Below are 26,217 nucleotides of genomic sequence, written 5' to 3'. Positions count from 1 at the left end.
AATTGTTTCCTGTAGTTTATTAATACATAACACCAAAAGATTTTTTTACAGACAGTAAAACAGGATGTACTTTAAAGGAATGTAAAAGTTAAGAGAACAATCTTCAGTGATTTACTATGCTAATATAAACAATGAGATATCCTCAGAGCTAATGTGAGATGGCCAAATAGTTAAAATTGTTGATTGTCAAAATATGGTTCAATTTTTTTTATATGTCTGGCAAGATTTACTAAAAGGTGTGATATATTGAAACAGTCTGCCTGTAGTGGCAATCATAACTTTCCACATTGATGATTCCGGAAGGATGAAACAGTATTGTCTGTAGGCATTAAAAATAATTGTGTATATATATATATATATATATATATATACTTATTTAAAGGGGATTAGAACATCAGTCTAAAGAGCAGAGTGTATTTTAATGTAATAGTAAAATCACTAATGTAATTAAAATACAAGAAAAACAGTGCTCGTTGTAATGCAGATATATAATAAGCTCTATAGGCATATATATCCTAGAGCTATTTTAATATTAAGTAAGATGATTGATAATTTATAATTAAAATTAAAAATCGGTTTCATAAAGAGGAACACAACAAAGTCAATAAATTGTACGATCGTTTTATATTGACTTTGTGTTCCTCCTTATGACACCAATTTTTAATTTTAATTATAAATTATCAATCATCTTACTAAATATATATATATATATATATATATATATATATATATATATATATATATATATATATATACCATTAGTTTCTATTTTAATTTCCAAGTTGGAAGCAATTTACACTCATAAATTTTTGTTCTTTTATATTTGTAATTTAAACACTTGTCCCAATGCAATTAGAATGTAAATGTACTGATATATTCAAGACATTCTGTTTACAGAAAGAACATCGCAGCATTTTTAAAAATTACTTATTTTAAAAATAGATTTCCATTGCATTATGAGAAATCAACATGCATGAGGAAGAAAAAATATCCAATATATATAAAATCTTTCTTTTGCTTTCATTTGAACGATAACAATGAAAATCAGATCATAAAACAAAATAAACAATCCAATTGTGCATAGAAAATTTTTTTGTAAAAATGAAAACCAGATTATAAAATAAACAATCTAATTATGCATAGAACATTTTTGTATTAAATAATTTAAATGAAAATAATAGAGATTAATTCTGTATCCAGATTATTCTAAATGATTATAAACATAATGGAATGGATATAATGATATTATGCTTTTATTGTAAATATGCATGTATTTATTATAATGGGAACAATTTATTTACACTTTTTAATTTGAAAAAAACATAATTCTTCAGTGTCATAAAAGACTCTGAAGAATTATGCTTTTGACAGAGAAATGACTGAGCTTATTAAATTCTACTACATAGAAATTTTCCATATAGTTAGGTATTTTTTTTAACTTTAAACATAGTATAGATAATAAATTTATTTTACCTGAGAGTTGATGTCAACAGAATTGTTTGGTCTGATCACAGGTGATTGGTTGATGAATCTTGGATATGACTCCCTTCTGTTGGCTGCCATCTCCTCAGCACTCCTACCAAAGTTGGGATCATTTATCATTGTAGTAGGAACATCTGGCCAAGAGCTCCCTCGATAAGAAGATGACATCAAATGTCTTTGTTCACTCACATATCTATTAGAAACATCATCTCCATCTACACTTGCAGCATTACAACAGCGAAGTACGCAGATCGAGATTGAAGCCGTAACAATGATAGTCACCATCACAGCCAATAACGTAATAATAATCACCATATTAAGATGCACCTTCTCTTCAGACTCACCATTTTGCAGCACACCATTTACTCTTTCCAAAGAAGAAGAGCTCTTGTTTTTCAATAGCAGACTCAAAAAGATTGTAGTTGTGGCTGATAAAACTGGCATACCACTATCCTTCACTACAAACTCCAGTTCATATGAGCCGGCATCTTGTTTGGTAAGGGCACCCGTAGAAGACAACAAACCACTGTAATGGTCAATCGTGAATAACTGTTTCTCATTGCCTGCACTTATTTCATATTTCAGAAATGCATTCTCTTGACTGTCACTGTCATGTGCCCTCACAACTGTCACGTTCTTGCTTTCATCAGCAAAATACACAACTTCCACATTGTGTGGATTAACACTGGGAAATGTAAAATATGGACTGTTATCATTTTCATCTTCAACCTCAACAATCACATCCACTGTATTATTCAGTGATGGCATTCCATTGTCTTTCACCAAAACCTCAAACTTATAAACATCTTGTAATTCATGGTCCAATGATTCACTTGTTGAAATAAAACCATCTTTTGTGATCACAAAAGGCAGCAGCAGCAGCACCTCTTCACTTTTATGCTTATTTCTTTGCAGAGAAAACATCAGTTCCCCTCCAGCTCCCAAGTCCGGATCAGACGCATTGATTGAGCCGACATCAATGCCAGCCTTCTGGTTCTCATTGATACGGAATTTGTATCTTGCTTTACTAAATTTCGGCTTCACATCATTCACATCCATCACTTTAATTAAAAACTTACTCTCACTATGGCGCGGTGGGAATCCCATATCTTCACAGCTGATTGTGATGTCATGATTTTCCTCTGTCTCTCTATCCAATGGGTCTTTCAGAATCACTTGGTATTTGTTCAATCCTTGACTTTTCAGTTTAAACTTATCATGATGGAGATCACATATAACTTCTCCATTCTGACCAGCATCATGGTCAGTTACTTTCACATATGCAATAAAACTGCCCACCTCAATGTCTTCAGAAATTGATGTAGAGTTTTCAGTAGATGAAGATGAGAAAAAGTTTACATCTATTTTAGGAGAATTATTTTGTTGATTGATTATATTTACTTGAACCATAGCCAAGGTATTTAATGGTGGAATACCTCCATCTTTTGCTTCAATATACAATTTATATGTTAATTTTTGTCCCGGTGGAATTTTGTTTATAATAAATATTTCTCCTGTGAATTCATTAATTTTGAAGTATTTTTTATCCAATGTTGTTGTCTTTGAATCAAAACTATATGTAATGTTACTATTTTGTCCTAAATCCAAATCTGTTGCTGATAATGTAATAATAGGAATTGTTTCATCATGGTCTTGTGCAACAGAAACATTGTAAATATTATGTGAAAAGAAAGGTGCATTATCATTGATATCACTTACTGAAATATTAACATCTAAAATACTTTGTTTCGGTGGAGATCCGCCATCTTTTGCGATGACTTGAATTAAGTATAAGTCTTTAGTTTCTCTATCTAATGTTTTATCTAAGATAATGCTTAAATCTGATTTTCCTGCAAAATTTTTAGATATATATAATGAAAAAGTATCTACTTTGTCCTTATTTATTAAGTCGTAAGTTATTTGTGAGAAATCAGAACTAAGGTCTTTATCTCTGGCACTTGGTATTGATTTTCTCACTCCATTTCGATCTCCTTCATTAAATTCAATATTAATTTTATTTTCTGGAAATTCTGGCTGATGATCATTAATGTCTTGTATAATTATTTTGATTTCTAAAAGTTTTATAAAAGATTTGTCCTTTCGCACAGCAACATCAATCATTTTGAAACATTCTGCATTCAACGTACACAGAGATTCTGCATCCAATATTTGTGCCGTGTAAATTTTTCCTGAATTCTTGGCAACACGGAATAACTTAGAGCTTCCTTTTTTAAGTTGTGTAAATGTAATGCGCTTAATATCTTGCCGCAAAATGCTATCCATAATTTTAGAGTCTGTAGCAATATTGCCAATGTATGTGCCTGGACTCTGCTCTTCTTCCACATTGTAAATAAGGTCAGCACACAAACAGACAGGGAAGACAATTAGAATGTATAGAGTTGGTGGCATATTCATGTATAATCTGCAAAAAAAAAAAAAAAAAAAAGTTGAATTGTTCTAAACAATATTGAATCAGAAAAAATTGAAGAATTTATTTTTTATTACACTTTATAACTACTTTAACAATGACACGTGCATCTGTGTTAAGATTTCCTTCTATTATGTAAAATATTTTGTATAAAGAAAACTGTTTATAATGACTTATTCTGTCATAAACAAAAAAACACTGAAAAATATTCCTCCTAATTTATGTAATAAATATCACTTATAATTCATAAGATAATTTTTATTTTTGAATTATATATGCAAAGAAATATTTTAATTATACTTTTCCCAGAACATCTGCAAAATTCCCCATGCTTAAAAATATATTTAGTATGACTTTACTATTGGTTTTAATAATCTGAATGAAATCTGACAAATCATAAAAATATGAACTAAGTAAAAGTTCAAATAATAATATAAAATAATATTGATTATAAAATATAAGAAATGTTTTATATTTAAATTAATAAATCAAATTTTGTCAAATTTGATTTATTAATTTAAATCTATAATATTAAATCATATTTTGTACTAAATATTATTTTAAATTCTCACTTTGCAATAAATATAATTTGGTATATATTATATAAATTGATTTCTACAAAGTTATTTCCCTTAGCCAAAGTATTTTCTAGCTTATTTACTTGTTCCCCCACGAGGGCAGAGTGAGATACAAGCTCGGTTTTAAATGCGGGGATAATTCAGTTACCAAAAAAGGGGCACTTTGGATTGGAACAAAAATTAAAATCGTCTCAATCTAAAAGATATGACGAAAAACAGAAAAGACCAAGTACAGCATCAAAACAAATACATTTTTCCTAATCTATGTGCTTAAATTTATAATTGCAAACTTGATTACAAAAACTTCTAAATATAGTTTATTTATTGAAAAATCTTAATAAGAATGTATTTTGTGTAAATTTAATATGAATAATATAAACAATAAATGAGGAGAGGCAGTTAAAATAATTTTAATGTTTGGGAAAAATTTCTATAAAATTGATAGTCAACTGGAACAGGCCATAGTATACAAATTAATCGTGATAAGATATATCCACCTATGTTTTTGTTGTAATTTAAAGTGTGTTTCTCAGCTACAAATAATGAATCTTTTCACATTTGACAAAACAAAGCAAAAATAATAATCTTATGCAAAACAAAAAAAGCATGTCAAATTATAGCAGTTATTATTACTCAAAATATTAAAATTTAAATTATAATAACACTTAATCCAATTTTATATGCTTTTATTTTCTCTATAAGGTTATTTTTTTATTTGTCAAATGTGAAAAAGTTATTATTTTAGTTGAAAAACATACTTTTATATATTATAGTTCAAAATAAACTATAATAAATATAAATGTTATAAGCAATTGGAATATTTACAATATAAACAATTTATACATTTTTCAATATTCTAATCAACCTATTTTTCAGTATTCTAATCAAACTAAAATACTAAAGTTTACTGCTCTGAAAAAAAAAAAAACAATAGATTTATGAATATATATTTCATGGATGCATTTTAAATCAGGCATTAATTCATATCTCTGAGATGAGACCGCAACACAGAAACTAAGCTTTAAAAATATCCACATATACTAAATTTTGGTATTTATAGCAGTTCATAATGACTGCTAAAATCATCTGCTACAGAGATAAATACTCGAATTGAAAGTTTCATACAAAAAATTTAAATACAAATTGAAAACTATTAAAATAATTAATTCTGTATTATAATGTTTATATAGTTGATGCAAAATAAACTCCATGACCAAAGATAAATTTTAATTTTTCCCCCTTTTATATTACTTAGTAAATTTTGAGAGGTTTTGTCATTTTCCTCAAATTTCATTTTGTCTACATTAAACTTATTTTGATTGACAATACTTAATCAAGTTTAAATAAAATTGATCAACTTACCTCATTTTTGTAATATTCCAAAAAAGCGAATTACAGCCAATGTATATATTCTTTCTTCACAGACATTTTGTTATAACAGAACAAAGAATCTATTCCTGTGTATATATGTGCTTATCAGTATGTGTGTGTGTGTGAATAGTTGATTGTCCTAATAAGTATGATGCGTGAATAATGGCTGCTTCTCTCGTGAATGAGGAAAAATAAAAAATAAAATAAAATACAGTATTTTTCGTTTTTATTGTATTGTTTTCAGTTATTATGTCAAATTAAAATTGTAGATGAACTTTTTACAAAATAAATGACTTCTTGGATACTTTTTCCCATAATGCAATTTGTATAGGACCCTATTCATCCATTTATCAACTTCTTTCTTCCTTTGTTCCATACTCCAATCATATGTTTTTATTTGAAAATAAAGAATTTGTGAGAAAATATCTAGCATGTAAACTTTTTCAAATTGAAATGTTTTACAGACATTTCTATGACCCTAAATAAATTTAAGAAAACGTTTTTATTCTATATTACTTTTATTTAATCTTTCATTCACTTTTATTTAATATTCAGAAAAAGTTAATATAAATAACTGAAGTAAACAATATTTACAATTATTTTTAATATCAAATATATTTTTATTATCATAAGGAAATTATCAAATCTTTATTGTATTTAATATATACATTGAAAACGTAAATATTTATTTAATTTCAATACAATAGTAAACATATTAGATATAGTAAATATTTATAGTTTATATACTTAAAGATTAAACATTAAATTATTTTTAATTCTTAATATTTAAAAAGTAATAACTATTCTATTTTTAGAGAAATAATACCTAAGAATGGAATTTAATGTGTTGTATATTTTAAAGCATTTAAAAATTGTATAATTTTTATTAGTTAATTAGTTTAAATGTTATTTAATAAATTATCTAGAAAATTATTACAAAATTTCAAAAACATTTATTTATGTATAAAATGTGGTACAGGAGGCAGTGGTCTTGCATTGTGAGTAATTTGAATGCTGTCTGGTAAATGATGTGATCTTTGTTCTGTTTCCTCTCTCAACAAATTGTTGGCATTATTTGTTGCTTTTGAAAAACATCTGGCTGAAATTGTTGATTCATTTGGGTAGTTAAAGTTTCCTTCTATGTTCCTCTTATCTGTCATATTCACCTGCCCAACATGTGGCTTGAAGAATTGTGGAATCAGATGATCTGAAAACAACAAACAAACAACTCTCAATAATATAATCACATGCAATTCATATGTAGATAATACATTTTTAAAAAGTTAAACTTCCTTATTAAGTATCAAGTGTTTATTTACCTGTCATCTCTTCTGTATGTCCTGTGCCTATTTCACTCCAACCACGTCCACTGTCAGCATGAGAAGACAATGTAGATGTCCATGTTGGACAATAAGGAGTTACCAATGTGTTCTTATCACCATTTTGAAGCACAGGTGTCATCTGCATCAGTATATAATTAATGATTTTGAATAGGATATATCATCATGTAAAAATATAGTAAGAATAACAAAGCAAAATTTTGATTCAAAGTAATATTAGAATAAATGTTTTAAGATAATAGAAATTAATGCGCGACTGATTAATAATAAGATAAAAGAAATCTCATCTAATATCAGAATAAGGTTTATGAAATTTATTAAAATGAAATGATAAATTAATTTGTAGAGTTTTAAAACCATATAAAAATAAATAATAAATAGTGGTACATTTCGTACTTTCTCTTGATAAATCATAAAGATTATTACTTAAAATGGATGGTATTTCTATTAATTATTAGAAATAAATGCTATTAAATGTTTCTTTCAAATGATAACAATTCATAATAATATTCTTAAGACTGAAGGAACGCACATGTCTTTGGTCAGTACAATGTCATAATTAAATTCAATAGAAATGATATTATACAAAGTTAAAATACAGAAAAAGTAAATGCTGAGTACATTTTAGCTGAAAAGTAATAGTCATTTGGTCAATTTAGACAATGATGCATAATTATAGGTAAACATTCATTACATTATAATGAATTAATTAAAAACAACTGATAAACAACAGTATGTATATAAAAAAAGAAGCCTACTGTCTAAACAATGGTTTCTATAGTAAACCAAACCCTATATTGCTAGGTTTCATTTTATTGAAAAAGTAATCCCCCAATACAATTTGGAGAATATATGCAAGGCTACAAACTTTACACAGAAAGATTCCAATCAGATTATTTTTTTTTTCAGAGAAAGAGAAAGGGAAATATTCCACAACCTAGCAATTAAGATAAAGGCAAAAAATATTCTGTGGTTTGTGTCAGGATTCAGGCAATCTAAATAAGCTTCTGACTAAATAATAAAGTTTTAAACTTTAATAAATAATACATTTAAAATCTAAAATTAAAACTAAAATGATTTACTTAAATAGATAGATTATCTAGATATAGAAGATGTATGCAAGAAAAATATTTCATGAGTAAGAAATAAACGTTGAATATTTCCAAAATATTGATAAAATTAGATTAATTTTTAATAATTGGGAACAAATATTGCGTAATAAATTTAAGAATAGTTAAAATGTAAATTACGAATGCATTTCAAAATTTTGCAAAACTATGAGATTAATTTATCAATTGATTTGTATTTTTTTTTTTTTGATATTTACAAGAAAATTTTAAAAAAGCCATAATAATAAAATATACTCGGGAATTCTACATGAAACAAAATACACAAACAAGATCTAAGTGTATTACAATTACCTGAGAGTTGATATTCACAGAATTGTTTGGTCTGATTACAGGTGATTGGTTAATGAACCTGGGATATGATTCCCTTCTGTTGGCTGCCATCTCTTCAGCACTCCTACCAAAGTTGGGATCATTTATCATTGTAGTAGGAACATCTGGCCAAGAGCTCCCTCGATAAGAAGATGACATCAAATGTCTTTGTTCACTCACATATCTATTAGAAACATCATCTCCATCTACACTTGCAGCATTACAACAGCGAAGCACGCAGATCGAAATTGAAGCCGTAACAATGATAGTCACCATCACAGCCAATAACGTAATAATAATCACCATATTAAGATGCACCTTCTCTTCAGACTCACCATTTTGCAGCACACCATTTACTCTTTCCAAAGAAGAAGAAGAAGAGCTCTTGTTTTTCAATAGCAGACTCAAAAAGATTGTAGTTGTGGCTGATAAAACTGGCATACCACTATCCTTCACTACAAACTCCAGTTCATATGAGCCGGCATCTTGTTTGGTAAGGGCACCCGTAGAAGACAACAAACCACTGTAATGGTCAATTGTGAACAACTGTTTCTCATTGCCTGCACTTATTTCATATTTCAGAAATGCATTCTCTTGACTGTCACTGTCATGTGCCCTCACAACTGTCACGTTCTTGCTTTCATCAGCAAAATACACAACTTCCACATTGTGTGGATTAACACTGGGAAATGTAAAATATGGACTGTTATCATTTTCATCTTCAACCTCAACAATCACATCCACTGTATTATTCAGTGATGGCATTCCATTGTCTTTCACCAAAACCTCAAACTTATAAACATCTTGTAATTCATGGTCCAATGATTCACTTGTTGAAATAAAACCATCTTTTGTGATCACAAAAGGCAGCAGCAGCAGCACCTCTTCACTTTTATGCTTATTTCTTTGCAGAGAAAACATCAGTTCCCCTCCAGCTCCCAAGTCCGGATCAGATGCATTGATTGAGCCGACATCAATGTCAGCCTTCTGGTTCTCATTGATACGGAATTTGTATCTTGCTTTACTAAATTTCGGCTTCACATCATTCACATCCATCACTTTAATTGAAAACTTACTCTCACTATGGCGCGGTGGGAATCCCATATCTTCACAGCTGATTGTGATGTCATGATTTTCCTCTGTCTCTCTATCCAATGGGTCTTTCAGAATCACTTGGTATTTGTTCAATCCTTGACTTTTCAGTTTAAACTTATCATGATGGAGATCACATATAACTTCTCCATTCTGACCAGCATCATGGTCAGTTACTTTCACATATGCAATAAAACTGCCTACTTCAATATCTTCAGAAATTGATGTTGAATTTTCTGTAGATGAAGATGAAAAAAAGTTTACATCTATTTTAGGAGCATTATTTTGTTGGTTGATCACATTCACTTGCACTAAGGCAATTGAGCTCAATGGTGGAATACCTTCATCAATTGCTTCCATATACAAATTATAAAGTAACTTTCCTCCTGGCAGTATCATTTTCTGCAAAAATATTTCACCGGTAGTTTTGTTTACTTTAAAATGAGTCTTGGCAATATCTGATGTTTTTGTGTTAAACTTGTATAAAATGCGTCCATTCTTTCCCGCATCTAAATCAGTAGCCGATAAATAAGCTACAGGAATATTTTGATCATGTTCACTTTTAATTGTAACATTATAAACTTTCTGAGAAAAAACAGGAAAATTATCATTGACATCTATCACTGAAATATGAACATCTAAAATACTTTGCTTGGGAATCACTCCTCCATCTTTTGCAATTACTTTTATTAGATAGGAATCTTTCTTTTCTCTATCTAACCTATCTTCTAACACAATACTTAAGTCTGATGTTACAGTTAATGTTTCTGAGACAGACAATGTAAATGGATGCTCATCATCTTTGCTAAGTTCATAAGTAATTTGAGAATTTGGACCACTGATATCTTTATCAATAGCATTTGGGATAGATTTTCTCATCCCAGTTCCATCACCTTCATAAAATTCAATATTAATATTTTTATTTGGAAATATAGGTTTGTGATCATTAACATCTATTATAATCACTTTGATTTCTAAAAGTTTTATAAAAGATTTAGCTTTTTTCACAGCAACATCAATCATTTTGAAACATTCTTTGTTATATGTACAAATGGACTCGGCATCCAATATTTGTGCTGTGAATAATTTTCCTGTATTTTTTGCAACACGGAATAATTTAAATTTTCCTTTTTGGTGTTGTGTGAAAGTAATGAGTCTTTGATCTTGAGGCGGAATGGTATCCATTATGTGTGAGTCTTTGGCAATATTTCCAATGTATGTCCCAGGACTTTTTTCTTCTTCCACTTTGTAGATGAGGTCCGCACATAAACAGACCGGGATGACAGCAAGTATACAGTACACTGGTAACAGCATTTTTAATTTAGAACTGTGGAAATCAATAAATAAAATGATTATTTTTTTTAACATTTATGATTACATAAAAATTTTAAATAAAAAATTACTTTAATATAGAAATGTTACAATATGCCAATTTAATTTATTTATTATTGTTTCGAATATTACTATTTTTTCAACAAATAAATGTCATTGTATATAATTCATTAAATACAAGTTCATATATAATTCGTATCTCAGAATAATTTGTAGTTTATATATTTCTCAGCCACGCTATGGTTGAAGATAATTACTAGAGTTATTTCCCTTAGATTAGTTCATAGTTTCAGCTTAGTAGAATATTGATATTGTTTTTATTGTTTTTTTATTATGATTAAAAATTTTCTTTATAAAATGTAAATGTAATAATCACTCGGAGCAAACTTATTAAATTATATATTTTTTAAAAAATAATCATAAAAATAAAATGAATTATTATTCTTGTCTATCAAGTATGTTTAATTTGTATTGACTTAAATTTTTTTTAAGAGTAATAATGATAAATGTATAAATTAGAGAATAGTAAATTAACTGTTATACATTAAAGAAGAATTAAAAAATCTGGCAATAAGTGATTTCTTGAATATTTGTTGATTTTGAAATAGTTAATTATAAAATATTACTTTTTCTACATAATTCATTTAATTGTAATGCGCTCATCAAAATAGAACTACTATTAGGCTTTCAGTAATTATTTAGGTTTGTTCTTTTACGGTGTATTAGGCCCTTTCAAGTTATTTAATGCCGAAAAGATGAGTCTATATGTTATTTATAAAATTCTGAGTTCATAACTTTTCCAATGTTATTAAAGCATAATTAAACTTTAAAAGTTCAATAAAATTTTAACACAGTGTAGCTGATTGCATAGTCTGTGGTAGTATCCATTATCCAAATCCTGCATATTAATAGAATCTGGAAAGAATGAATATTTCATCAACAGAAATGCAAGTTACTTTTGTGTAATTTTCAATAAAGAATACAACACAAAAACTGACACGTGTGCTGAAATGAAATAAAAATTATCCTAAAAACCATCTCTATTTCATAATCATGTGAAAAGTTAAATTAAAACATAAATAATATACTGTACGAACCAACATAATCATCATTAGGAAATATTGTTCTAGCATGTATACTGGATATAATATGATTATTTTTAATAGACGTTATAAAAGACATATTACAAAATATCATACAATAAAAACGTAATATTATCATGAAATTATTTTTATATATAAGAAAAGTATGTGTGAAAAAAACTTTATGAAAAATCACCAACGAATTAACAGACTTAGCATTTAGCGTTTCTTTAGATTTACTCAAAATAAATAAAAATATATAACATTCTTTTAAAGGATGAAAATATACAAAATATATCCTGTAGATATGAATTATAATAAAATGAAAAACTTACCTCATTTCTAAAATACTCCAAAGAAGTAAATTTACATCTATGACTCAAGTAGACATTTAGGTAGCCATTTTGTATCCCATAGACAGAACAAAGAATTAGCTCTTTGTAATGTATGTGTGAGTGAGTGTGTGTACACAAGCCTAACTTTTTCATAGACATGTGTGTGTATAAGCAGTGCATCATCCTAGTAAGGGTAATGTGTGTGTAATGGCCGACTCTCACACTAACGAGAGTATTCATGAGATTACTAGAGAAAGGTTTAAATTAAAATTTAATAATATATTATTTCAAGTAATAATATTCTTTGTATATCTTTTCATGGAAATTGTTATTCTGAGATTTTGTTTTAAAAAAAAACGCCTGATTTTCTCTCCCATAATGCAACACACATTGTAGACCCTCCATTAATCACCTTTTTTTCTCTTTCTTTGTTTACTTCACATTACGTTAGGCAACTTTTGTTTAAGTATCATGGATTTTACAAAATTAAAGCTAATACTTTTTCTTTGCATAAGTTATTAAATTCTTTTAAATGACAAATTTGAAGTATGTCTTTGTTTCCTTTTGAATTTGAAATCTAATATTTACAGATTAGTATATTGTTAAAATGTTTATTGAAATTGATTGATTTTTTAAATTATTTATTTTTATAAAAGTAATATTTATAGTAGACATATTTTAGTTAAAAGTAGGATAATCTTTTAAAAACTTTTTGCCTCAGAATTAATAATATACGATTTCCTGAAATATAACAAACTATTTTTTAAAATTACATACACATTTTATGAATATTAAAAAAATGTATTTCCGATTAAAAATTTTTTTAATTTTTTCATGCACATTGTTTCATCTTCATTTTAAATAAGGGTTCATACAATGCTTTCATTATTTGTAACATTTTTTAATTATTTGAACTTTACTAAAAATTTCAAATTTCTGAAAATCACTTGTATAAAACTTTATGCTTAAGTGATAAATAACACTATTAATTTTTTCTTATATCGTTTCATATAAAAATTTACTGTAAAAAATTAATGCAAGTTAATGTAATGTATAAATTGTATGATTAGTGTATTTTGTGTGGTACAGGGGGCAGTGGTCTGGCATTGTGAGTAATTTGAATACTGTCTGATAAATGATGTGATCTTTGTTCTGTTTCCTCTCTCAACAAATTGTTGGCATTATTTGTTGCTTTTGAAAAACATCTGGCTGAAATTGTTGATTCATTTGGGTAGTTAAAGTTTCCTTCTATGTTCCTCTTATCTGTCATATTCACCTGCCCAACATGTGGCTTGAAGAATTGTGGAATCAGATGATCTGAAAGCAACAAACAAATCTCAATAATATAATCACATGCTATTCATATGTAGATAATACATTTTATAAAAAGTTAGGTTTTCTTTATAATTATCAAGTGTTTATTTACCTGTCATCTCTTCTGTATGTCCTGTGCCTACTTCACTCCAACCACGTCCACTGTCAGCATGAGAAGACAATGTAGATGTCCATGTTGGACAATAGGGAGTCATCAATGAATTCTTATCAACATTTTGAAAGTTTGGTGTTATCTATAATTCAGAGATAAAGATTCAATATCATGAATTTAAAAATATTGTAAAAGAAACTTGTGATTTCAGATTAATTTATTGCATAAAAATAATTTAATATATGTAAACGACCAGTTTAAAAAAACAATTAATAACAATTATTAAGGATCTAATGCATATAACGTTAACTAATATGAATCATTGTTTCCATTTATATAAATCACAATGGAATGTATTTCATGTTATAGAAAGCAAAATAATACAAGTAATTTTAAAATATGTAAATCTGAAATATTTTTATAAAATTTTTCTAATTTACTCTATAATAAAAAATAGTTCCTGTTTTACCTGAGAGTTGATGTCAACAGAATTGTTTGGTCTGATCACAGGTGATTGGTTGATGAACCTGGGATATGATTCCCTTCTGTTGGCTGCCATCTCCTCAGCACTCCTACCAAAGTTTGGATCATTTATCATTGTAGTAGGAACATCTGGCCAAGAGCTCCCTCGATAAGAAGATGACATCAAATGTCTTTGTTCACTCACATATCTATTAGAAACATCATCTCCATCTACACTTGCAGCATTACAACAGCGAAGCACGCAGATCGAGATTGAAGCCGTAACAATGATAGTCACCATCACAGCCAATAACGTAATAATAATCACCATATTAAGATGCACCTTCTCTTCAGACTCACCATTTTGCAGCACACCATTTACTCTTTCCAAAGAAGAAGAAGAAGAAGAAGAAGAGCTCTTGTTTTTCAATAGCAGACTCAAAAAGATTGTAGTTGTGGCTGATAAAACTGGCATACCACTATCCTTCACTACAAACTCCAGTTCATATGAGCCGGCATCTTGTTTGGTAAGGGCACCCGTAGAAGACAACAAACCACTGTAATGGTCAATCGTGAACAACTGTTTCTCATTGCCTGCACTTATTTCATATTTCAGAAATGCATTCTCTTGACTGTCACTGTCATGTGCCCTCACAACTGTCACGTTCTTGCTTTCATCAGCAAAATACACAACTTCCACATTGTGTGGATTAACACTGGGAAATGTAAAATATGGACTGTTATCATTTTCATCTTCAACCTCAACAATCACATCCACTGTATTATTCAGTGATGGCATTCCATTGTCTTTCACCAAAACCTCAAACTTATAAACATCTTGTAATTCATGGTCCAATGATTCACTTGTTGAAATAAAACCATCTTTTGTGATCACAAAAGGCAGCAGCAGCAGCACCTCTTCACTTTTATGCTTATTTCTTTGCAGAGAAAACATCAGTTCCCCTCCAGCTCCCAAGTCCGGATCAGATGCATTGATTGAGCCGACATCAATGTCAGCCTTCTGGTTCTCATTGATACGGAATTTGTATCTTGCTTTACTAAATTTCGGCTTCACATCATTCACATCCATCACTTTAATTGAAAACTTACTCTCACTATGGCGCGGTGGGAATCCCATATCTTCACAGCTGATTGTGATGTCATGATTTTCCTCTGTCTCTCTATCCAATGGGTCTTTCAGAATCACTTGGTATTTGTTCAATCCTTGATTTTTCAGTTTAAACTTATCATGATGCAGATCACATATAACTTCTCCATTCTGACCAGCATCATGGTCAGTTACTTTCACATATGCAATAAAACTACCTACTTCAATATCTTCAGAAATTGATGTTGAATTTTCTGTAGATGAAGATGAGAAAAAGTTCACATCTATTTTAGGAGCATTATTTTGTTGATTGATCACATTGACTTTGACCATAGCAAAAGAACTTAGTGGTGGATGACCTCCATCTTTAGCTTCAATGTACAAATTATGGATTAAATTTTCTGCTGCTTTTATTTCGTTTATCAGAAAAATCTGTCCGGTTTTCTCATTTAATCTGAAGTCATTTTTTGTAAAATCAGTTGTTTTTGAATCAAAATAATAGGAAATATTTCCGTTACTTCCTGAATCCAAATCTGAAGCAGATAAAATGACTATAGGTGTGTTTATGTCGTGTTCATTTTTTATTGTAATGTTATAAAGATTCTGTGAGAATACAGGTGGATTGTCATTAACATCAGTAACTGATATATCAACTTTTAAAATGCTTTCTTTGGTTGGCATGCCACCATCTTTTGCAACCACTTGAATTACATAAGAATCTTTCACTTCTCTATCTAATTGTTCTTTCAATACAACACTCAGATCTGATTTACCAATGAGAGTTTGTGAGACAGACAGTGTAAAAGGATATTCATCCTCGTTTATCAGTTGATACGTTACTTGAGAAAATAGTTGGCTAAGATCTTTATCACTTGCACTTGGTATTGATTTTCTCATTCCATTCCGATCTCCTTCATTAAATTTAATATGTAACAGTTTTTTGGGAAATTCTGGCTTGTGATCATTTACATCTTTTATAATTATTTTGATCTCTAGTAGCTTTATAAAAGATTTAAATTTCTTTACAGCAACATCAATCATTTTGAAACATTCTGTATTAGAATTACACAAAGATTCTGCATCCAATATTTGTGCTGTGAATAATTTTCCTGTATTTTTGGCCACTCTGAACAACTGAGAGCTTTTTTTATTGTGCTGCGTAAAAGTGATGTGTTTATGATCTTGTGGAGAAATGCTATCCATGATATGGGAATCTCTAGCAATATTGCCAATGTATGTGCCCGGACTCTGTTCTTCTTCCACATTGTAGATGAGGTCAGCACACAGACAAGTAGAAAGAACAATGAGTAGAATATATAGCTGTGTTTTCATGATCCTGTAATGTACAAAAAACATTTATAACATGTATATCAGTCTTTTAATTGTTCTTACATATAAACAAAACGAGCAAATCAATGAGAACAAATAAATAATAATCTCAAAATATTAATAAAATGCTTTGATTTTCATTACACATCTCAGTATTGCAGTTAAGAATTTTGACTTCATCAACTATATTATTAATGAATAAGAATTTAGTTAAAATATAGAAAACTTTAATTTTATTTGTTAAATAACATTTTGATTACACTTTTTTCTTATTCAACTTTAATTGCATTTAATAGCAACCATCAAATCTGTTTATATTTAAAATAGTATTTTATCTTGCTTTTTAAAATTTAGCACTTTGTTTTAATTTTTATTTTCAAACTGCAAGAACATTTTTTCTTTCACCATTTATTTATTTTGAATTGTTTAAAACATACACAGAAACAGAGGTTTTCTTTATCACATAGTGTGCACGGATTTTATTTAATTTTTTGATATCTGTGTTCAATTGAGACCAACACCTTTATTTTATTTATTTTTTTTTTTTTTCAGAGAAAATTATCAAAAATTGGTAAAACAAGCTGGAAATAACTGTGCTGTGCCATCAATGAGGATTCTTTGTAGGTTCTATACAGTAGTTCAACTCACTTAACTGAATGATCAGCATAAGAAAATACTTAATTTTGACACTCAAGTGACATGACAGATATAAACTTTATGCATTTTTTTTTTTTTGCTTTCAGAAAGTTACTTTTTCTATTTGATAGTTTAAATTTCAAAATTTCTCAACTTAACAAAACATTAAAAATGGTTATAACAGATAAGTAAAGGGATTTTAGAAGTATCAGACACATAAAATAAATGTAAATGAAAATAAAATTTTAAGGACAACATATTTTTAAAATGTGCAAAAATAAATACATTTATTTGGAAAAAATAAAAAAATAAAAACAATACAATTATCGATTATATTTTTTGCAATATATAAGTAAATAAACAAATATTATATTTAAAGTCAATACTAAAAAGAAACAAGTCGGAACTGTTACAAATGGGGACGATAATCATTTTATCATTGTGTTGTTTACATTACTGAAGAGTACAATGAGTTAAACAGTATGATTACTCCTACCACTAACCCTAAATCCGAAGAGCTCCTCTTTATTAAAAAAGAAAAAAAATTTCAATATAGAATATATATATATCTTGAGAAATGAGAGAGCATTTATATTTATATGCAAATATTTATACTGCTCCCCAACACTTTATTGTTATTATTTTTTTTTAAATATTTTAGATTTTTTTTTTTTTTTTTTTACATGGGCATCACCACATTATCAAGGCCAAGAGGCCACTCAAGGATAAGGGTTAAAGAGTGTACAGTAGAAATTGGACAATATAGTAATCATTAGTAATGAAAATTTGGTAAATTTGATAACTTATATGGAACGGCTCATCAAGAACTTATTTACGTTAGACTTGAAGACAACCATATTGTAGTCAGCCGGAAAGCAGGAAAATGGAAGACAATTCCACAGGCGTGCAGTTCTAAGAAAGAAGCTTTGTTCATGGAATCTACGTTTAGGTTTAGGCACAGATAAAGAGTGGGGGGGGGGAATTATTGATAGTGTTTACAGCTAGACGAGTGTTTCTTGTGAAAGTTTGGCGAGGGGGGACCATAGATTGAAGCTCAGTCGAACACTTTCCATGAAAATAACGATACAGCAGAGACAAACTCGCAACATCTCTTCTGTGAGATTGAGGTTGCAAGGAGGAGAAAAGGACATCTCCTACGAGGCTACGAAGTCTATTTTGAACTCTATCAAGGCAGGACAAGTCCTTTCTAGCAGCTCCTGCCCAGATGTGGCAACAGTATTCCATCCTTGGACGTATCTGGCTCTTATATAGATAGAGAATAGAATCAGCAGTGAGATATCTACCGGATCGATAGAAAGATCCCACCATTTTTCCAGCGGCCTTGGCAACAGATTTGATGTACGTGTTCCATTTAAGATCAGGAGTAATGGTCAAGCCCAGAAGCTTGTCAAAACTTGAGGCCTCCTGAAGACGAGAGCCATTCATTTCAATTGATGCCAGATGCTAGAATGTTGATGATGTAAAGAGAGAAGCTTGGTTTTAGATGCATTAAAAGTAACCAGCCACTCCTTTCCCCATTGTACTACGTGCTCAAGATCAGAGGAGAGAGAATTGGAGAGAACTTGGTCGTTTACTGTCTTAGATGTGCTACCATAGATGGTAGTGTCGTCAGCATAAATGTCTACAAATGATGTAAGGATGTGATTTGGAAGATCATTAATGTAGATCAGGAAAAGAGTTGGGCCCAGGATGGACCCCTGAGGGACACCGGCATTAATACTGTGAGCTTCTGATTTTTGCCCCTCAACTACTACTCTTATGAACCTATCAGAAAGAAATGATTTAATAATTGAGAAGACTTTTCCAGCTATACCATAGCTAGCGATCTTATGAAGTAAACCTTTATGCCATACCCTATCAAAGGCTTTAGATATGTCAAGAGCAATTGCCCTAGAAAGATTGCCACCGTCGAGAGATTTGCTAATCCTATGCGATATAACTGTAAGCACATCTGCTGTAGATCTAGCAGAACGGAAACCATATTGAGTGTCACTAAGAAGGTTATTTTTGTTGAGATGGTTGATTACTTCTGTATTTAACACAGATTCTAGCAACTTACTCATGACGCACAGGAGACTTATTGGCCTGTACTGAGAGGGGGATGAGCGATCACCTGAATTCTTAAATACAGGACATACTGATGAAATTTTCCAGGGAGATGGGAAACTATTCTCCTTAAGACAATGTTTAAACAGTTTTGTAAGTATGGGCGCTAGTTCAGGTTGAAGTTTTTTGAGTACTATAATTGGAATACCGTCAGGGCCAGTTGCTTTACTGGAATCAAGGTTTTTGATTAGCTTGGCAACATCACGTACAGATATACGTATATCACATAGCGTGTTTTCTGATACAGGAGGAAATATTGGAGGTAGATTTTAGAAGTGATATCATTTTCCCACATAAATTTAATGTAAACTGATAACCCACTCTATGGCTATCACTAATTCTTTTCTGAGTACAATTACCGATTATGTTACTAAAGAGTCCTCGTTTATCTATTTTTATTATTTTCAAAATATTTTAGATTTTAGAGGGGAGGATCAATTTCCTATATATGTTTAACATAAACTGGTCACCCACCATCGCCATTTTTCTTTACGTGAAAGAAAAAAAATGTAATCCAAAAAATATTTATTTAGTTATTTACAATCATAAATTAAAAGGTTGGGTAGAATTTGCACATCTGTTGAAAGAAATTCCTTTAAATGGTATTTTTCTATGACCTAACCGAGCATAATTTTACCTCCTAAAAAAAAAAAAAAAAGAAAAAAAAAAAATCAAAATCTACTGTTTTTTGCCTAATACGTTTTAATGGCCTTTAAAAATATAGAAGAAGGAATTTTTTTTTTAAATAATAAAAATTTAACATTTTAGAGTGGGAGATCACTTTCCTATATAAATTTAATGTAAAATGAGCACATACTTCTTGACCACATAGCAATAAACGGGATATATAATCATTGCCATTTTTTCAAGTTTGGTAACAGGGGTGGGGGAGAAAGAGGGAATGAGGTGGGGGTCATAAGTTTCAAACATTTTTAAAACACATAAAAGCACACTAAGCAACATACAAATAACTGTGCATGATGTTGCCAAGCTTATCAAAATTCTCAGTCCCAATAAAACAAATGGCGCCGATAGAATTCCAATTATAGTGCTCAAAAAGCTTCAACCAGAACTAGCTCCCATACTTACAAAGTTGTTTAAATGCTGTCTTCAGGAGGATTGCTTCCCAACAGCCTGAAAAACCTCATTAGTCTGTCTCATATTTAAAAATTCAAGCAAACAGTCATCTCCCTCTCAGTACAGACCAATCAGTCATAAGTAAGTTTGTTTGTTTTTTTTTTGTTTTTTTTTTATTACATTTTCACCCCAAACAAGGCAAATTGCCACTTTGGTGTAGGGGGCTACTATCAGGGGCAACAACTACTGGGGTACTATGTAGGGATTTGGGCAGCAAGATGTCAGTTTACGTTACACTTGAACTTCTGCACGTCAGTACTGTTGGGGAAGCAGGAACCTGGAATGGGATTCCAGAGTCTAGCAGTTCTGGGGAAGAAACTATTGGAGTAAAAAGATCTTTTACATCTAGGGATCTCTACAGTGTGGGGGTGGGATTTGGGTTTGTCGAGGGTGCTCACGTCATGGGGGCACAAGTGATTGCAGTTCGTCAGAGCATTCACCATTAAAATACTTGTAGAAAAGGCAGAGGGATGCAACATTTCGCCGATGGGACAGAGGCTGAAGCTTAGATGCCAGTTCAGGGCCTATCAGGTTTGCAACTCTCTTTTGAACCTTGTCAAGGAGCGAAAGATTAGTAGTAGATGAACCAGCCCAGATGTGACAGCAATACTCCATACATGGGCGAATGGTGGCCTTATAGAGGTACAGGATACTTTTGGGTGTTAGTAGTTGTCTAGCACGGGAGAGAGAGCCCACCTTTCTTGCAGCGGCCCTGGTAATGCCTTCAATGTAATTGTTCCAACTCATGTTTCCTGTGAACGTTAGGCCAAGGAGTTTGAAAGATGTACTCTCAGATACAGAGTCGTTGGCCATTGCTATAGGTGATAGAGAGGGTTTCTTGTAATTATTGAATGAAACTAGTTTAGTCTTGGCGGCATTGAACGCGACCAACCACTTTTGTCCCCATTCCACCACATTGGAGGTCTTCCTCTAGTGTTTCTGCCATTTCTTTAGAAATGTGTTCATTCATCTTCCTGTCGTGCCTGCCATAGAGTGTAGTGTCATCAGCATATATACCCATCTCAGAGGCAATTTTCTTGGGGAGGTTATTTATGAATATCAGGAACAATAGAGGTCCAAGGATAGAACCCTGGGGAACCCCCGCATTTATATCATATTGTTTAGATGTACGACCGTCGAGGACAACCTGGATTTTTCTCTTATCTAAGACGGATTTAATTATGTTAAGTATTCTACCAGTGATACCGTATGATCTAATTTTCCTGAGGAGATCCTCATGCCATACCCTGTCAAAAGCCTTAGATATATCTAGAGCTACCGCTCTGCCCTCCCCCACTTTGTCCAGTGAATGGTATATACGTTCAGAGATTACAGTTAGGATGTCTGCTGTGGAACGGGCTTGTCTAAATCCATATTGTTTGTCAGTCAGAAGTTTAGCATCTGTAAGGTGATGGACTAGAGCATGGTTAATTAAGGTCTCAAATATTTTGGCAAAAAGTGGGAGGAGGCTAATGGGGCGATAATTTGATGGGTCAGTCCTTTCGCCAGAATTCTTGAATACTGGTACAACAGAAGCAGTTTTCCAACAGTTACTGGAATCTGTGTTAAACAGAGAAGTGGTCAACCATCTTAACAGAAACAACCTACTCGTTGACATGCAATATGGTTTCCATTCTGCGAGATCTACGGCTGCTGTGCTAATAGTAATATCTCACAGGATTAGTGAATCTCTTTACACAGGATTTCATTTCTAGGGTAATTGCTCTTGACATATCAAAGGCTTTTGATAGGGTGTGGCATAAAGGCCTACTACACAAGATCTCCAGCTATGGAATAGCTGGAAATGTCTTTTCGATTATTAAATCATTCATCTCTGATAGGTTTATAAGAGTAGTGGTTGATGGGCAGAAATCAGAAACTCACAATATTAATGCTAGTTCCAGCCTGGACCCAACTCTCTTCCTGATCTTCATCAACTATCTCCCAAATCACATTATAAGATCATTCATAGACATTTATGCAGACAATACTACCATCTATGGCAACACTTCAAAGGCTGGAAATGGGCAAGATCTCTCTGATTCTCTCTCTTCTGATTTGGTGCAATGAAGAAAAAGGTGGCTGATTAATTTTAATGAATCTCAAGCTTCTCTCTTTCAATCCTCAACGTTCTGACTCACATCTGGCCCCTATTGAAATAAACGGCTTTCACCTTGAGGAAACTCCATATTTACACAAGCTCCCTGATCTGATCTTCATTCCTGGTCAGAGCACATACATCAAATCTGTTGCCAAGATTGCTTGAAAAATGGTTGGATCATTCTACTGGTCCAGTAGATATCTCACTGCTTATGCAAAGAGCCAAGTACGTTATAGGATGGAGTATTGTTGCCACATCTGGGCAGGAGCTGCTCAGAGGTCCTATCCTGCCTTGACAGAGTTCAAAATCAACTTCGTAATCTAGTAGGTGAAGCCCTTTTCTCTACTCCGCAACCTCTTTCCCACAGAAGAAACATTGCGAGCGTATCTCTGCTCTATCGTTATTTTCATTGTAAGTGTTTGACTGAGCTTAAATTTATGGTCCCCCCCTCATCAATCATTCATAAAAAAACACTCGTCTAGCCAAAATCCCTATGAATAAATTATCAGTGACTAAACCTAAACATGAATTCCATGAAATAAAGCTTCTTTCGCTTGTGGAACTCTGTTGGTTTGCTTTCCAATTGACTATAGTGTCATGTTCAAGTCTAATGTAAACAAGTTTTTGTTGAACCATCCTCGTAAATAATATAATTATACCAAATTTCCACCACAAACGCTTACTATGTTACTGTCCTAATAACTACAATACACACATTAACCCTTATCCTCAAGTGGCCTCTGGGCCTTGATATGTGGTAACTATCTATATAAAAGCCAAGTACGTCTAAGGATGGAATACTGTTGCTATATCTGGGCAGGAGCTGCTAAAAACAGCCTATCCTGCCTTGACAGAGTACAAAATAGACTTTGTGGCTTAGTGGGGGATGCCCTTTTCTCTACCCTGCAACCTCTCTCCCACAGAAGAGACGTTGCGAGCCTATCCTTGTTTTATCGTTATTTCCATGGCAGGTGCTCGTCTGAACTCCGGTCTCTGGTCCCCCCTCGCCAATCTTTCACGAAAAACACCCGTCTAGCCGAATCCCCTGTGATAAATTTCCCCCACTCTTTATCTGTGCCTAAATCAAAACGTGGATTCCATGAACAAAGCTTCTTTCTTAGAACTGCACGCCTGTGGAGCTCTGTTCCGTCTGCCTGCTTCCCACCGGACTACAACTTGGATGTGTTCAAGTCCAATGTTAACAAATTCCTAATGAACCGCCCCCTTAAGTAAACACTTCATCAAATCTCCACACTAACGTAATGTACTTGCAATAACCCTTATCCCTGAGTGGCTTCCGGGCCTTGATAAGTGGTGATCACTGTGTAAAAAAAAAAAAAAAAAAAAAAAACCGCTTTGAAAAAAAAAAAAAAAAAAGGTCTCCTTGACCACTATGGTCAAGAAGAGGATACGCATTTTACGTTAAATTTATATAAGTGTGATCCCGGCCCCCACTCTAAAATGTTACATTTTATTATTAAAAAAAATGTTTTCATAAGGTCATTGAAACGTATTAACCACTAAAAAAAAAAAAAAAAAAAAAAAAATTCTTTTTAAGGGGTAAACTACGCTATTTTAGGTAATAAGAATACTCTTTAAATTTCCATAAAATATTTTAGGATCACTTACATAAATTTAAAGTATCACCAACTATTTGACTATCATCTATTTTATCATTTTTTACTCCCTACTATAAAATCGAAATTATTGGTTAAAAAAAAAAAAGTTTACGTTAAATCTATATAGAAAATGTCTCCCTCCTTTCGGCCTCTAAAATCTAGAATATTTGAAAATTAAATAAATAATAAAGAATTCTCTAGTGAAATTATGGTGGGGGGGGGAAGGGACTTAAAAAAGTGAAAACAAATGATGGTGAGGCCTAAAAAAACAATGTTATATATTTTTTACAATCTTGCTTTTTAAAAATTCGTTTTTTTTTTTTTTATGGTAAAGGGACATCTTTTTCGTTGTATTTTTCTAAATTCTTTAAAACACACAAGCATTCAAGAAAGAAAGAACATGGATTCATTATAAAAGAAGGGGCGTTTTTTCTATTGTTTCCGTTATTTTTTTTTATTATTTTTTATTTTCTTTAATCACATGACTTAACGGTATTTTTTACAACCTAAAAATGGAGAAATATACGTAAAAAGAAAAAAAAAGTTTATTGTGCCGATATCGACACAGGTCTGTTTAACTATAATACAATCAACTATTTCTTAACAATAAAATATTAATAGAAACGCGTGATGAATAAATAACAAAGATTTAATTAGTTTCTTCATTTTTAGCTTTAATTTTTTAAAGGAAAAGGAAACGTTTTAAGCACGTTCCCATTCCCAAACCCTCCATGGTTGTCAGGCTTGGCTTGGCTTGGTAAATTTCGCTTACGAGTTAGTTACAAATAGCCGAAAAGCGGTCACATAAAATTAAACTTATTTTCTGAAACCGGGGCGGGGAATACTGGTTTATTTACGTTCTTGCAGTTTATACTATGTATAAATGAGTGTTTAATCAGAATATTTGACTCAGTTCAGAAATATGTCACCACTGGCACTCCTCTCAGTTCTCATGTGTCCGGTCCGACGTCCGTCCGTTATTAAACTTTCGCCTGATTAGACGCGAGGAGACATTTGATTTCCAAATTAATTTATTCATTAAATTGTTAGGTGAAACTACAGAATAGTTAACAAAACTCCCCCATCTTAAGAATGGCTTTCTAAATAATGACATTATTATTTTAGCACGATTCATAAACTGCAGAATACCCCCCCCCAAAAAAAAATCGGCGCTTCTGCACTATTGGGACGAAATTTCGGAAATCTTAATACTGAATTTCTAGGTGTATGAGAATTTTTGTAGGGATTTTTGACACCCTAACACGAAACTGCGAATAAAATATAAAAAAAAACTCATAATTTCTCTTTTAAAAGTGGGTTGTTTATTTCCTTTATGGATTATACAACTTCAAAAATAAACTATTAAAGTTGTATAAAAAATAATAAAAATATTATTTTTTTATTTAAAAAAAAAAAAAAAAAAAAACAGTAATGAAATTAATTGAATTTTACGAGTTCAGTATTTTTCAATTTTTAAACTTTAAAAATCTATCAAAATTTTTCTATTGATTCTATTTTTACGATATTTTCAGGGTCAATGTGAAATGTTATGCTCTTTCCAATAAACCGAATATAATATTTTAGACAAACGTTTTTTTTTTTATTCACGCCCCCCCCCCCATTTTGAAATGTCTATTAAAAAGTAAATAATTAATTTACTCACCAAAGTTTTATATATCACAAATTGAAGATAAAAGATCAATAATATATTCAAATTTAAAACAACAAAAGAGGGTTTTTTTTTTAGAAATTTACCTGTAAATTCCGAAGTTTAAAGCCTTTTTTTTTTAAAT

General features: G+C 31.0%; 1 protein-coding gene across 1 annotated transcript in view; it reads right to left on the bottom strand.

The window, feature by feature from the left end:
• The window catches only part of LOC145243067 (protocadherin-16-like), a 66,409-nt gene that overhangs the window by 26,319 nt on the left and 13,873 nt on the right, over positions 1-26,217 (bottom strand). The window contains exons 5-12 of the mRNA XM_080106171.1: positions 14,375-16,811; positions 13,906-14,047; positions 13,550-13,796; positions 8,621-11,057; positions 7,179-7,320; positions 6,829-7,066; positions 3,225-3,904; positions 1,474-2,930 (exon numbers count right to left, since the gene is read on the bottom strand). Of these exons, the coding sequence (XP_079962297.1) occupies positions 1,474-2,930; positions 3,225-3,904; positions 6,829-7,066; positions 7,179-7,320; positions 8,621-11,057; positions 13,550-13,796; positions 13,906-14,047; positions 14,375-16,811 (7,780 nt within the window). The remainder of the gene's footprint in view (positions 1-1,473; positions 2,931-3,224; positions 3,905-6,828; positions 7,067-7,178; positions 7,321-8,620; positions 11,058-13,549; positions 13,797-13,905; positions 14,048-14,374; positions 16,812-26,217) is intronic.

Source organism: Euprymna scolopes, chromosome 21 (genome assembly GCF_053919585.1).
Source record: "Euprymna scolopes isolate OS-2025 chromosome 21, ASM5391958v1, whole genome shotgun sequence".
NCBI lineage: Eukaryota > Metazoa > Mollusca > Cephalopoda > Sepiida > Sepiolidae > Euprymna > Euprymna scolopes.
Note: the sequence above shows the minus strand (reverse complement) of the source record. Positions and strands in the feature narration are given on the sequence as shown.